We start from the raw sequence: 13,686 nt of genomic DNA on the forward strand, positions 1-13,686 counted from the left end.
TCTTGACATTCTGCTGTGTGATCTTTGCTAGGGGTTTTGCTTCCACCAATTTAGTGAAGTAGTCAATTCCTACTATTAAGAACTTCATCTGCCTAGTTCCAAGTGGAAAGGGACCCAAGATATCTAATCACCATTGTGCAAAGGGCTACGGGGCCGTCATTGGGGTGAGATACTTTGATGGCTGCTTGGGGACATTGCTAAAGCGTTGACATTGGTCACATACCTTGATGTAAGCCTTTGCGTTTGCTTGAATAGTCGACCAGTAATAACCTGCACAGACGACCTTATGGATCAGTGTCCTTGCTCCTGAATGGTTTTCACATGCTCCTTCATGAACTTCTCTTAGTACATAGTTTGCCTCATCTGGAGCTAAGCACCTTAGATAGGGCTGAGAAAAGCCTCTTTTGTATAATACCTCATCCATAAGGATGTACCTGGCTGATCTGATTCTTAGCTTTCTGGCCTCATCCTTTTCCTCTAGAAGCCTTCCCTCCTTTAGGTAAGCTACTATTGGGGTCATCTAATTTTCTTCACTTTGTATTTGTTGTATCTCTAGAAGATCTATGCTTGGCATATACTGGACTTCATCAAACTCATCCATTAATTCACTCACTAAGGCCTCTTTCGCTAAAGCGTCTGCTTCCATGTTTTCTTCTCTTGGGATTTGAGTGAAACTAGCTTCCTTAATTTTTTTCACAAGGCATCTTACCTTATTAAGATATTTCTTCATCTGCTCTTCCTTAGCTTCATAAATTCCATTTACTTAACCCATAACCAGTTGGGAGTCTCCTTGGACGAGTATTGATTCTACCCCCAATGGTTTTGCCAACTCTAGCCCTTTGAGAAGGGCTTGATACTCCACCTCATTGTTTGTTGTTGGATATTGCAGACGAACCTTGTACTTCAACTCATCTCCTTCTGGGGACTACAAAACAACTCCTATCCCTCCTGTATATAGTGTAGACGACCTATCCACATGGACGATCCATCTCTGAGCTTTGCCCAGCTCGTCTAGCTTTCCTTGATTAGAAGTGAATTTTGTAATGAAATCTGCCAATACTTGTGCTTTTATCGCGCTCCTTGGTTGGTACCTAACATCGAACGGCCTCCAACTTGTTCATTGCCTTCTTTAATGGATGATTTGTTAAGACATTGATGACATGAGTTTGAAAATAATGCCTTAACTTCCTAAAAGTTGTAACCAAAGCAAAGGCTAGTTTTTCCATCATAGGATATCGTCCTTCTGCCCCTCTCAATGCTCAGCTTGTATAGTAGACCGGCTTCTATACCTTTCTTTCTTCTCTAATCAATGCTGAGCTCACTGCATGTGGGGAGACTGCCAAATACAAATACAATTCTTCACCAGGTATGGACGGGCTTAATAGAGGAGTTGTAGTGAAGTAGATCTTAAGGTCTTGGAAGGCTTTCTAACACTCGTCCATCCATTCAAATGACTTCTTAGGAACCTTGAAAAATGGTAAACACTTGTCAGTAGCTTTTGAGACAAACCTCTTAAGGACAGCAACTCATCCAATGAGGGATTGGACTTCCTTGATGTCCCTTGGTGGCTCCATATTCAGTATCGCTTGGATTTTATTGGGGTTCACCTCAATTCCTCTATAAGAAACCATGAACCCGAGAAACTTACCAGACAAGACTCCGAAAGCACACTTGCTTAGATTTAGCTTCATGTTGTACCGTCTAAGCGTGTCAAAAGTTTCTTGGAGGTCATCTAGATGCTCATCCTCGTCCAGGATCTTTACCAGCATGTCATCCACATAAACCTCCACATTCCGTCCTATCTGTGGATAGAACATGTGATTAACCAACCTCTGATAAGTTGGCCCTGCGTTCTTCAAACCAAAGGGCATCACCTTATAACAAAACAAACCTTGACTAGTGATGAATGACGTTTTTTCTTGATCTAACTCGTCCATCTTTATCTGATTATACCCTGAAAAGGCGTTCATGAAGCTTAACAACTGATGACCTGCTATTGAGTCAAGCAACTAATCAATGTGTGGCAAAGGATAACTATCTTTAGGGCAAGCTTTATTCAAATCAATGAAATCTACACACATTCTCCACTTGCCATTTGCCTTCTTGACCATCACCACATTAGCTAACCAATCCGAGTAATAGACTTCTCGAATAAATTGCGTTGTGGTTAACTTCTGGACCTCTTCCTTAACAACATTGTCTCGCTCAAGAGCAAAGACCCTTTTCTTCTGATGAGCAGGCTTGGAAGATGAGTACACATTCAATTGATGAGTGATAACACTTGGGTCAATTCCTGGCATGTCTTCATGACTCTATGCAAAAACATTAATACTCTTCCTTAAAAAATTGGACGAGGTCTTGCTTCGTCTTTTCCTTCATACTTGTTCCAATTCTTGTAAACTTCTCAAGATTATTCTCATCCAAAGGAATGTCTTCCAACACTTCAGTGGGCTTTGCAACAACTCTTCTCTCCTCAATGCTCATTGTCTGAACTTGCTCGTCCATAGCCAACATGGCTAAATAACATTCTCTCACTGCTAATTGGTCTCCTTGCGCTTGCCCTACCCTGTACTCTATAGAGAACTTGACTGATAGGTGGTAGGTAGACGTTACTACCTTCCAACTATTCAAAGTTTATCTCCCAATGATGGCATTGTATGATGATGAACAGTCCAACACAACAAAGTTCACTTCTTTGGTTATCTGTTGCGGATATGCTCCTACCACCACAAGCAACGTACTAGTACCCATGGGTTGTACCTTCATACCTCTAAATCCCACCAAAGGTGAGTTCATTGGATGAAGTTAGTCTCGTCCAAGCCTCATTTGCTAGAAAGCCGAGTAGTACAGGATGTCTGCCGAACTACCATTGTCCACTAACACCCTTCTGGTCGTATAATCAGTAATAAGCAAAGTAATGACAATCGCGTCGTCATGTGGGTGGTGAACCCTTTCAGCATCCTCGTCAATGAATGTAATGGCCTATTCTTTAGTTTCCCTCGTCTTTGGGGATCATTCTGAGAGTTGTATACTTTGCACTATCTTTAGGTATGTCTTCCTTGACTTGGAAGATTGCTCTGCCGAGGTCCCTCCTATGATAACTCTTATTTTTCCAAGTGGGGGTCATGACGACTTTTCTAACTTTGCCTTCATCTTCTCGTCTTTGTGACCTCAACCAAGGAAATTTCTTAACTTCCCTTGCCTGATGAGATTTTCTATCTGCTGCTTCAACTCAAAACACTCGTCTGTATCATGCCCATGGTTTTTATGGAAGCAGCAATACTTATTCCTATTGTGCTTATTGGGATCTCCCTTCATTTTTTCTAGCCACTTCAAGGAAGGATCGTCCTTGATTTGCATAAGCACTTGTTCAAGCGGCATGTTCAAGGGTGTGTATTACTAACTCCGTGCTGAAGAGCCTGCCTTCTTGTTGTCTCGATCTTTCTTCTCTCCCGTCCGTGCCTTCTTTGGACGAGGACCCTACTCAGGATGGCATGGGAGATCTGCTTCCATATGCTCAACTCTCTTCCTTTTCTTAGCTATAATTGCGTCCTCTACATTCATAAAGTTTTGGGCTGAATGAACGAGTTCAGCTATAGTCTAAGGCTCCTGCTCAAAGAGCTTATGGATGAATAAATCAGAGTTAACTCCATTATGGAAGGCCGCCAATAACAACTTGTCGTCCATCTCATCCACTGTTAGGACTTCCCTATTGAAATAAGTAATGAAGGACCGTAAGTTTTCATTTTCTCCTTGCTCTATGGTTAGCAGGCTAGATGAGGAACGTTTATGCCTTTGTCCTCCGATGAAATTGTTGACAAACAACTTACTCAATTCTTCGAAGGAACTCACAGTATTCAGAGGTATCTTGCTGAACCATACTTGTGCTGGTCCTTTAAAGGTAGTAAGGAAGGCCCTACACATAGTCTCGTCTGGAACCCCTTGGAGATGCATCGTAGACTTAAAAGTAACAATATGATCAAATGGGTCGCGTGTTCCATCATACGAGTCTAAGGAAGGCATCTTAAACTTCAGAGGCAAGAGGTGACCGTTGATGGAAGTCGTGAAAGGGGAGTCTGTTCGATGAACTAAATCCTCTACTGGATTTTCCCTTCTCATGTTCTCCCTCATCTCATCCATGACCTTCCTCATATGATCCATCTCCCTTTCCAAATGTGGCACCCTTCGCGAAGTGGTACCCTTTGACTGGCTCTCGGGCTTAGCATTTCCTCCTCTATCTTCTTGACTCTGGGCTTGTCCTTCAGCATATCCTTCATGACATTGCCTCCTTAGATTAATCTATCAAGTCAACTCTTGGTTCTAACGAGTTAACTTCGTCATGGCGGCTGCCAGGGATTATATGTGTTGGATAGGAGATGGTTGGTGACAGACGCTGACTAGCGATCACGGTGGGGATTGCTAGAAGCATCCCTACTCTCCTAGTGGCTTGGGCTAGTGGCCTTTGATCTTGTCCAAACCATGTAGCCTTTTGTCAGAGAAAGATACTGCAAAATATAAAAAATGATCGTCCCCACAAACGACGCCAACTGATAATGCACAGAAAATCAGTAGGCTGAATGTTTCGAGCTTTAATGATTTGGAAGGCCTGAAAAGGAAAACAAACAATCAAAGGAGACTGGTTGTGACTAGCCAAGAACCCTCCGATACTTAAGTTAGTTTTTCTCTGAATTTCTAGAGTTCCAACTTTTTGGGAATTGTCACACTTACCTTTTCTTGTCGTGAATGAATGTTTATATAGTGTACTCTTGAAGCAGTTATTTGTCTTGTAACTTCTCCTACGTTTAAGGAGACCGAAGGATTCAATCTCAACTTCCTCAACCGCTACAATAGTTATAATTCTCCTATAACTATCATTAGAAGTTGAGCATTGAGGGGGAGGTTATAGCGATGAATCAAGATTTTGTTCATGTCGTGGAATAATAACACGTGGTCCATAAAGATAAATCTTTATGGGATTTTCTTGTGTTGAGAATCGTCCTGATTCAATCCTCATGAACGACCCATAAGCCCATGGACGACCCATAAGCCAATGGACAATTGTTTTGTCAAGCATAGCTATTTTTGTCTTCTCAGCCTAGACGTCTCTTTTGGACAAGTTTGAAGTTCACCAATTTCTCAGTTCACCATTAGCGTCTACATTGGGTTGGCTCAACTTGTGCACAAGTTGGCCTAAAGCGTAGCCCCAGTAAGGTCAGTCCCAACTCTCTTACCTCAAACTAACGGGCCGTAGTGCAGCAGATGGGATTGAGGCCCAACAATGTAAAAAAGGCCCACCACACCACCAAACTAAGAAAAGCACAACCTGCCTAACCTATTGGCTAATCTTAAGTTTTGGCATTATCTACTTCGGTTTATTGTGATTATTCACCCCAAGTTTTGGGACTTTTGTAATGTACACCATAAATTACAAAGTTTTATAATCAATATCTTTATTCAAGATTAATTTCATAATTTGTGATGCCAACTCCACCGCTCACATTGGTAATTAAATTAATTGATTTTAGTGGGCGAGTTTTTGTAATTTTCTGTTTTTCTCCTTGGTTATCAACTCCTATTTTCCATCTTCATTAAATCCAATTCGTGTTTTTTTTGTGGGCAAGTTTCACTCCCACTTCTTGAGGAAGAAAACACCTCAATTCGTGAATTTGTTTTTTTCTTTTTTTGTTAATCAATCCTTGCAGGAGTTTTACTCACACTTGTTGAGGAGAAAAAACCTAAGTTAATATAACTTTTTTTAAATTATTATTGAGAAAGAAGACTTTAAAATTTATATTAAGACCAGATGAAGTACAGATAGTGAATCCTCCATCAATGATTTCATGAGTATTTCACAGTCACCCTCCAAAATAACCGAGTTCAGTCCCAGTTCTAGTGCGAATTCCAGGGCTCTTGCTGCTGCAATTGTTTCTGTCTCCAACGCAGTGAGTGGAAGAGGAATTGGTTGAGACAGGGATGCCATTACCAAGCCATTGCAATCCCGTATTATGACCCCTATGCCAGCTCTGTCCAAAGAAGTGAACAACGCTCCGTCGAAATTTATCTTGTAAAACCCAGCTTGCGGAGCAGACCAGCGAACCTACTGTCTTGGTCGCTGTTGCCGTGCTGGTTGGTTGGCTGTCCGGAACTCCTAGAGGCCATCATAGGCACGTTGAAGCACCTGCTCAAGTGGGATCCCAGGTGGTGAGAAGCTTGCATTGTTGCGCCGGAACCATAGAGTCCAGACTATCATTGCGAACATCTCGGTATCACAATCGGACTCCAGTACTGTGGACAGCAATTGAGAGAAGCTTGAGTGCGTTGAACCTCGTCGGGACTGCCATTGAGGATCTTCCTCCCAAACCTGTGATACATTCGGACAACTCCAAATAGCATGCAATACATCCTCGGCTTGAGTAGTGCAGAAAGAGCAGGTTGGGTCAGTTATAACATAACGTCTCACAAGATTTTCCTTCGTTGGCAGTGCATTGCGAGATGCATGCCATAAGAAATTTTTGATTTTGCTTGGCAATGAAAGGTTCCAAATCTGCTTCCATGGTGGTTTTGGCTGAATGGGTGGAATGTTATCAGTTGTGGGCATACTCTGCAACTCAGATTTGAGGAAAAAATAGCCGGACTTGACCCAAAAGAAAGGCGTATAAACTCAATAGATATGAGCTCAACTATGTTATATGAACCATCCATTCTTCTCATCATTATTCAAAGTTGAACTTCACTCACACATGTATACCAATACCACTGCTGCTTTCATATATTTAACTCAATGATTCTTTTTTTATGTGGCACCTTTCTCATTTTTATTTGGTTCAAAAAGTAAGCAATATAATATTTAGCTCACTGTTTCTACTCTCTTATCATTTACAGGAAATAAAATTTGATCTTGCTGACTAATAGAAAATAATTAGTCTGTCTCAAAATTTTGATGGGTTTATGTGTCACCAAGGAAAAAAGATAATCTCAATCTGACTGAGGGTTTAATTTTCATCGGTTACTGGCAAGTGGCAACACTTAAATTGAAATTTGATTCTTGCAGGGCTTTAGGAAGATCGATCCAGGTACATGGGAGTTTGTCAATGAAGAAAATAGTTCAAATCAAATCCACTATCTACATAAGTTGTCAGAATTTCAAACTGCTTGCATATGGGGATGAAGCAAACTAAAAATGACATAAGCAGTGTAGTCAACCGCCTTCTTAGCACCAGCTGCCAATAATTGATCTATACTTTTCCACAAGTAGTTTTAACATGGCAGCCTGCAGCAACCGAAAGCTGAATTGCTGCAAAACCTACTGTGAAGAGTGGCTGAGGATGCAATCATGAGGGAATACTGAATGACAATGCACCATAAAGAACAAATGGTAATTTTCAATGGGAAAGTTAATACGTCATACATCCCATCCTCATTTGTAGTGTTCATGTAAAAGCATAACTGAAGCTAATACAAATTGCTATCAAAATAAAAACGAAGGTTAAATGCAGGAATCCACCCAAAACAATAGGGTCATTTGCGATGTACATCCTACATACACACATACCCTACAAATATTAGCGCTATTAAACACCCTTTCAAGAATATCTACAATGACAAATTAGAAGGCTAATGAGAACTGAATAGTTAATTTTGACATAGTCCTAGTCAAGTCGGATATTAATGACATGCGCATTAGTCCATAAAATATAAGATAATAAACTCTGAAATGAATGTTGTACCACAGTACAGGTAGATAATTGCAAATTCCCTCATCGTTTAAGGTGGATATCTACAATTAACCTTGAAAATTCATGCAATGTTACTAAATTCTTTTGCTTCACAATAATCTTACCAGTATATTGCTGAGAAGACATTTGTGAAAGAAGGGGGAGAGAGACCGAGGCTAGACGAATACTTGTTATATAAGCAGGTCCATATTGAAAAAATCAACTCAATGAAGCTACATTCTGACAAGTGGCTAAAGAACAATCAGATGTCTTTCATTGTAAAATGATCGAATTTCTTATATATTGTCTTCTCAGCTTTTGGCCAGTGTGTGCCCATGTGTTAACTGGTGAATACTCCACTATACAGCTTTATGCCTTCAGACTATGGAGAAAAAAAAATCTAATGACCACCAAAGCAACTTCTTGTAATTACAACTTGATTAAAGAAGTTGCTAGTTAATACATGGCAACAACAGTAATGTTTTTTTAAAAGGCAGACCATACGCCTCACTTATCCTAGTAGTGCTTTTTAGAGCACGACATGCCGTCAGTACAGCAAAAAAGGAATGGCACTCGCCTCCTAGCAGCACAAAAATAACAAGTCTGGGCAATCTCTGTTGTCAACAAGAATTATACAAAATTCAATATTTCACAGTTAAGTAATAAATCATATATTGAGAGCTGTGGTCACATCACAAGGGGTACCCAAAATAAAAATGTTGTGGACATAGTACTTTATTTTTACTTATACTCCCCCCTAACTTGAAATCCTAGGGCCATCCCTGCAACCTTACCCTTTTTTCTAACCCTTCAACATTTCTATGTGTATCGAGAAGTTGCAGAGGGATTTCTATAGGGTGGCATAGGAAACAAATTTAAATTCTGCCTTGTTAATAAGAAGAAGGTTTGTGAACCATTTCCATAATAATAAAAGAATCCACCAAGGCAACAAACAATAATGTTACTCGAAAAGTGAAAATTTTATTGAGATTACGTAAATTTTTAAATGAATACACAAATAGATATGCTAACTATAAGCTATTGACTACTTGAGAAATATGCTAGAGCTCCAAAGATTGGTCATCTGGTTACATCGTTGATTCAGATAAAAATAAAAATAAAGAACTGAAAAAAGAGAAGAACAAACAATCTGTGCAAGACTTTAAAAGAGAAAGAAAAAGAATCTGTCTAAGACTAGAACAATCTCATAGACAAAAGATTCAACTCCATGCTTCATCCGGTCGTGTCAGATCAGCAATTAATGCAGCAATCTCTTCATCAGATCAGCATAAGCAACAGGGTCAGATTCGGATTGACTGCATAGTTCAACCAAGGGTGGTAAATCAGAAAATATTTGGCTCAATGCTTCATCCGGGGATGTGTTATCCAACCTTGCAGCAAGTTCTTCATGCGAATAAACATCTGCATCAGGGCCAGCATTAGGCTCAAGGCACAGTCTTTTTCTGTGTTGTTGGGCTTGGGCTTCTTCCTGTTCAAGTGACATCACAGCAGTTGTATTGAAAATTGAGACCTCTTCAGCAGCAGCAGTAGAAACTCTTCCTTTGGCCTCCTCATAATCTGACCCTTTATTTTGTTTATAGATAACACAGAGGACTGTGTTGGTTCTAGGAGATTCTTGATTTGCAAGGGAGAACTCGTGCATTATCCAATTAGTCTTATTGAATTTGCCCGAATCATGATCCTTGGCCTTAAAATTGAGCATCCTGTCGATCCCAATAAGATTTCCCTGAGAATCAAGGATTCTTCTGGGCTTGCCTTTTGCAAGCCAGGTTCCACAAGAGGCAGCCCTGCACACACGATTGCCGGTTGTTTTGAGGTTGGCGAACACGAAGAGTTTTCGGCCGAAGGTGTGTAAATGGTAGTGTGTATGAGAATCATATATTTCCCATGGAGGAATTTCGCCATATACCTCACAATCCTTGACAACAAAATGATTTAGGTGCCGCTGTTGATGACCCCTTACCTCGTTCTTCAAGAAGTTTATCAAATTCTCATCCCTCGGATCAAATCGAAAACCCACCTTCATCTTCATTATTAGACACTGACTCTGTCTGGCTCGCCTTTGATTTCCAATCCCACCGTATACTGAGATTTTCTTGTGTGTAAAGTAAACTCACTGTGCTGTGCTTGTGCCCAATAAATATAACTATATAAGTCGGCTAAGCCCCTTTTACCGAATCCAGGTAGGCTTCTGAATTCCAAACCGACTTTTTTTTTTTTTTTTTTTTTTGAGAAAGAAAACCGACTTATACTTGGCTTTCACAAACATATATAGACGATATATTCAAATTCTATTGCCGCGCGTGCCCCTACATGTTTTTGTTTTGGCATATTTCATTAATTATTTTTATTTATGTTCTTGCATTTTTATGTGTTTTTTCATAAGAATGTTTTTTTATTGTTATTGTGAATTTATGCGGTAGTGATAAGTGTCATATATATCCCATCAATAAATAATAAGAATTATATATATATATATATATATGAGTAATGTTACGACCACAAATTATTTTATAACATTTTTACAAAATGTTGATGTGGTCAAAATCTTGTTGGTTTTCATCTAGGTTTACAATTAAAATCATTTTTTCATTTACCAATAATCACTCATCATATTAGCAGTTTGTAAAAAAATTTGTAATGTAGTTTGTATCTGTAGCATCATTTCATATATATATATATATATATATATATGGGTCATTCTATGGTACCCAACTATTTTTTAAGTGGATACCGTACCCACCCAAATCTTAACCGTTTATTTTTATTGTTTCAATCCTGACCGTTTACTTGAGTTTAGTAGTAAACCTATTACCGGTAGAATGGGTAGGGTATAAAAGCAAACAAAACCAAAAAGAAAAGAAAGAAATAGAGGCCGAATGATTGGTAAAAAAAAAAATAGAGAACAAAAGAGGCCAAGAGGATGAACGAGAGTGTGACTGTCACTGCTCACCATCCACCACTCTCAGATAATCTACCACTGTCACCGTCGATAATTATTATTTATTTATTTGCTGTGATTCATATTGATTTTAAATTTGATTCAAATGTCTTGTTTTCATTTGGTTTTGATTTTTTTTTTTTTTTTTTGGATTTGAATTTTAGGGTTTTGGAAAAAGAATACTGGAGGAGCACCCAGATTTTTGCTACGCTTTTTGAATTTGTTGTAAGTATTCTCCATTTTATATGACAAGTGCTTATTTTGTTGACTTTGCAAGTCGCCTTGTATTTTTAAGTAAAAGTGGTGATGCACACAGCAAGCATCACATAAAGTTTAGGAAGAATGGGTACAATAATTTTCCTAAGATTGTGTTTTGGAACCTTAGGAATTCTAAGGCCACTCCTGTTCCATCCAATCAGAGTGGGGTGGCTCTTGTATCTCCCATGAATTACCATGTACTTTGCAAAATATGGTAAGGCTACAATAGAAATAAATTATATTTTTCTTTAATCTGGGGAGTTCCTTTGTCTATCACATATTGACCCTTAGTTAATGTACTAATTGGAATTGGAAGTTAGAGATACGAATTGGGTACTCAGGTCCTTTCTTTTAGGGTGCAGGGGGTTGAAGTTATTGTTATTGATATTGCAATTTTGCATGCACTCCAGCATAGCAGTGGACATTTTCTTGGTCTGTGGTCTTCCTCTTGAGTTATAAGAGTGTAAATTTGCATAAAAAGTTTGGATGTCTTTTGGTGTTGTAAACATGGCTGGATTTTTAAATGTCCTATATGAATTATGGCATATGTTTTAGATCATAAGAACATTGTTATTAGAGTGCATGTTAATTAAAATGTCTTTTTAAGTCTTGGTCATATACAACATTTATGATTTATGTAATCTATCAAGCAAAACCATGTCTAGTATTCTGCATAAATTATCAAAATCCAAACAGAATGCTAAGAAAATGCTCTCATTTAAATATTTTGTTATAAATTTTAAGGATACTAATTTATTTTTAATTCTTGTGTTCCTTTGGTGTTTATCACTTTAGTCATAATGTCTTTATTATATGCTTTATTTGATAAATTCCCCTTTGATGTGCAGAAAACTACCAAAATTCTCTATGCAACGAGGTGTGCCCTTATGAACATCTCATTTTCTAAGTGTTGATAGTTATACCATATAAATGCAGATACTTTAGTTACCACTTGAGCTACAAAAATTCCTACAAGTTAGAAGTTGCCATGTTAAGAACTCAGGAATGAATAATCCAGACATGTAGACCAATTGCAAGATGCTTTTGATTATCTCTTTTTCAATTATTGCCATGATGGTATTCAAATATAGATGTGAAGAAACACATTGTAGTGGATTTCTTTGTAAATGAATTTTTTCCTTCTCATGATGAGCAAGTAGCAGAATAAGTAGTCGTCAAGATACTTGTAATGGATTTCTTTGTAGTTTTTCAACTTCCTTTAGATACTTTACAACAAGAGACCTGTTTGTAGTACATGAAACTGAGTTGTATATCATTTCAAGTTACCATTATTATGATGTAAAAAACACTATATTTAGCTCCAAGTGCAAGTAGGTGGTATGAACCTGTGGAAAAATGGTTTCATATAGCATTCAAATCAAGAGAGCTAAAATATTATAACACCCAAAATTTGCCCAATCCAAAAAAAAAAAAAAAAAATTACATTAGTTTTTGTATCAATTGTGTAAAATATGAAATTTCAAATTTAAAAATATTTTAAATTAAATGGCTAAGAGGGGTCGTATATGATGTTTGTTCAGCTGAATGACTTCCTCGGGCTAACTTAACTATATGGCCATGTGCTAACTACTTCTTGGTATTGCATTTTTCAAGCTATAAACAAGTTTTGTCCATGTGTTTAAAGATTGCATTGAGAAAATTCTGTAGGTACATAATGCTCTCATTTCTACATAAGTCTATCACTAATACAATCATCACATAATGTATAGTTTTTTATTTTATTTTTTTCCCTTTCCTTTGTTTTATTGTCCAATTTATTTTATTTAAGTTAACTCATTGCTTCTTCTTTTTTCTCCTTAGAAAAATACAAAAGCATGTGCTTATAAAAACAAAGTTATTGAAAATTGGAGGACATTGAGATCTTGTCTAGGAGGAATAGAGCTCCTAGAGTTGGTGCAAAATATATGGACGATGCAATTGAAGTTATGATTGAGGAAGGAGAAAAGTGATGAATTCTCCTATTTCACAACAATATGTCAATATTTGGTATCAATAAGTTATGCAATTGAGCCTTGTCAAAGAAAAAATAGTAGAAAAGATACACTTTGAATCAATTTTTTAGTTTGAGATTTTGAATGTTGTTAGAAAAAACCCATATATTTGTACTCTTTCTCTCTCTAAAATATTTTAGTTGGCAAGAGTTGGCAAGACATTTTTTTAGTTGGCTATGATGGAAGATATTTAGTCATTATCTTGTTAATTGGTCTATTAATGGCTTCTTTATTTTGAATTTTGTGCAAAAAACACATATTTTGGATACTCCATCATCTCTCTTGAAATAAAACTTTTTAGTTGTTAAGAACTTTAAGAAAAAATATTTTAGTTTGAGATTTTAAATGTTAAGAAAAAATTCATGCATTTAAGTTCTCTCTTTATGTTGATATAGAACATTTTAGTCGTCAATAGTTGGCAAAAAAAAAAATTAGTTGGTTATAATGACAGATTTTTAGTCATCATTTTGTCAATTGGATTATCAATGGCTTTTTTATTAGCTCATGTATTTATTAAAAAACGTTATTAAAATTAAAATGTAGAAGGTTTTAAAAAAAATTGAAAAAAAAATAGAGTGGTTGTATAAAATTTTTATTGTCAATTGTGCAATTAGAGATTTTAGGGGGGTATTTTGGTCTTTTTCAGATTTCAAGTGTCCTTCGGTTATTTTTTAGGTTTCAAAGGTATTTTGGTAAATGTCTAGGTTTCGGGCCATTACGGTCATTTTTTAGGTTTCAT

At 37.4% G+C, this 13,686-nt stretch overlaps 1 protein-coding gene and 1 long non-coding RNA gene across 2 annotated transcripts; one reads left to right on the forward strand and one right to left on the reverse strand.

Moving 5' to 3' along the window:
* Positions 1-8,973: 8,973 nt before the first annotated feature.
* Positions 8,974-9,768, reverse strand: LOC126728074 (NAC domain-containing protein 72-like). Its single transcript, XM_050433947.1, has one exon. It carries the CDS (start codon positions 9,766-9,768, stop codon positions 8,974-8,976), a length of 795 nt encoding a protein of 264 aa, XP_050289904.1.
* An 810-nt stretch (positions 9,769-10,578) lies between these two features.
* Positions 10,579-13,144, forward strand: LOC126725722 (uncharacterized). The gene is made up of 3 exons (XR_007655570.1): positions 10,579-10,902; positions 11,784-11,812; positions 12,757-13,144. It is a non-coding gene; the product is annotated as an uncharacterized LOC126725722 (long non-coding RNA).
* The last annotated feature ends 542 nt before the right edge of the window (positions 13,145-13,686 follow it).

The sequence above is a fragment of the Quercus robur genome, chromosome 5 (genome assembly GCF_932294415.1).
Source record: "Quercus robur chromosome 5, dhQueRobu3.1, whole genome shotgun sequence".
Taxonomy (NCBI): domain Eukaryota; kingdom Viridiplantae; phylum Streptophyta; class Magnoliopsida; order Fagales; family Fagaceae; genus Quercus; species Quercus robur.

Bases quoted from the DNA above. Each gene is read 5' to 3' on its own strand.
- LOC126728074 (XM_050433947.1), bottom strand. From the start codon at position 9,768: ATGAAGATGAAGGTGGGTTTTCGATTTGATCCGAGGGATGAGAATTTG.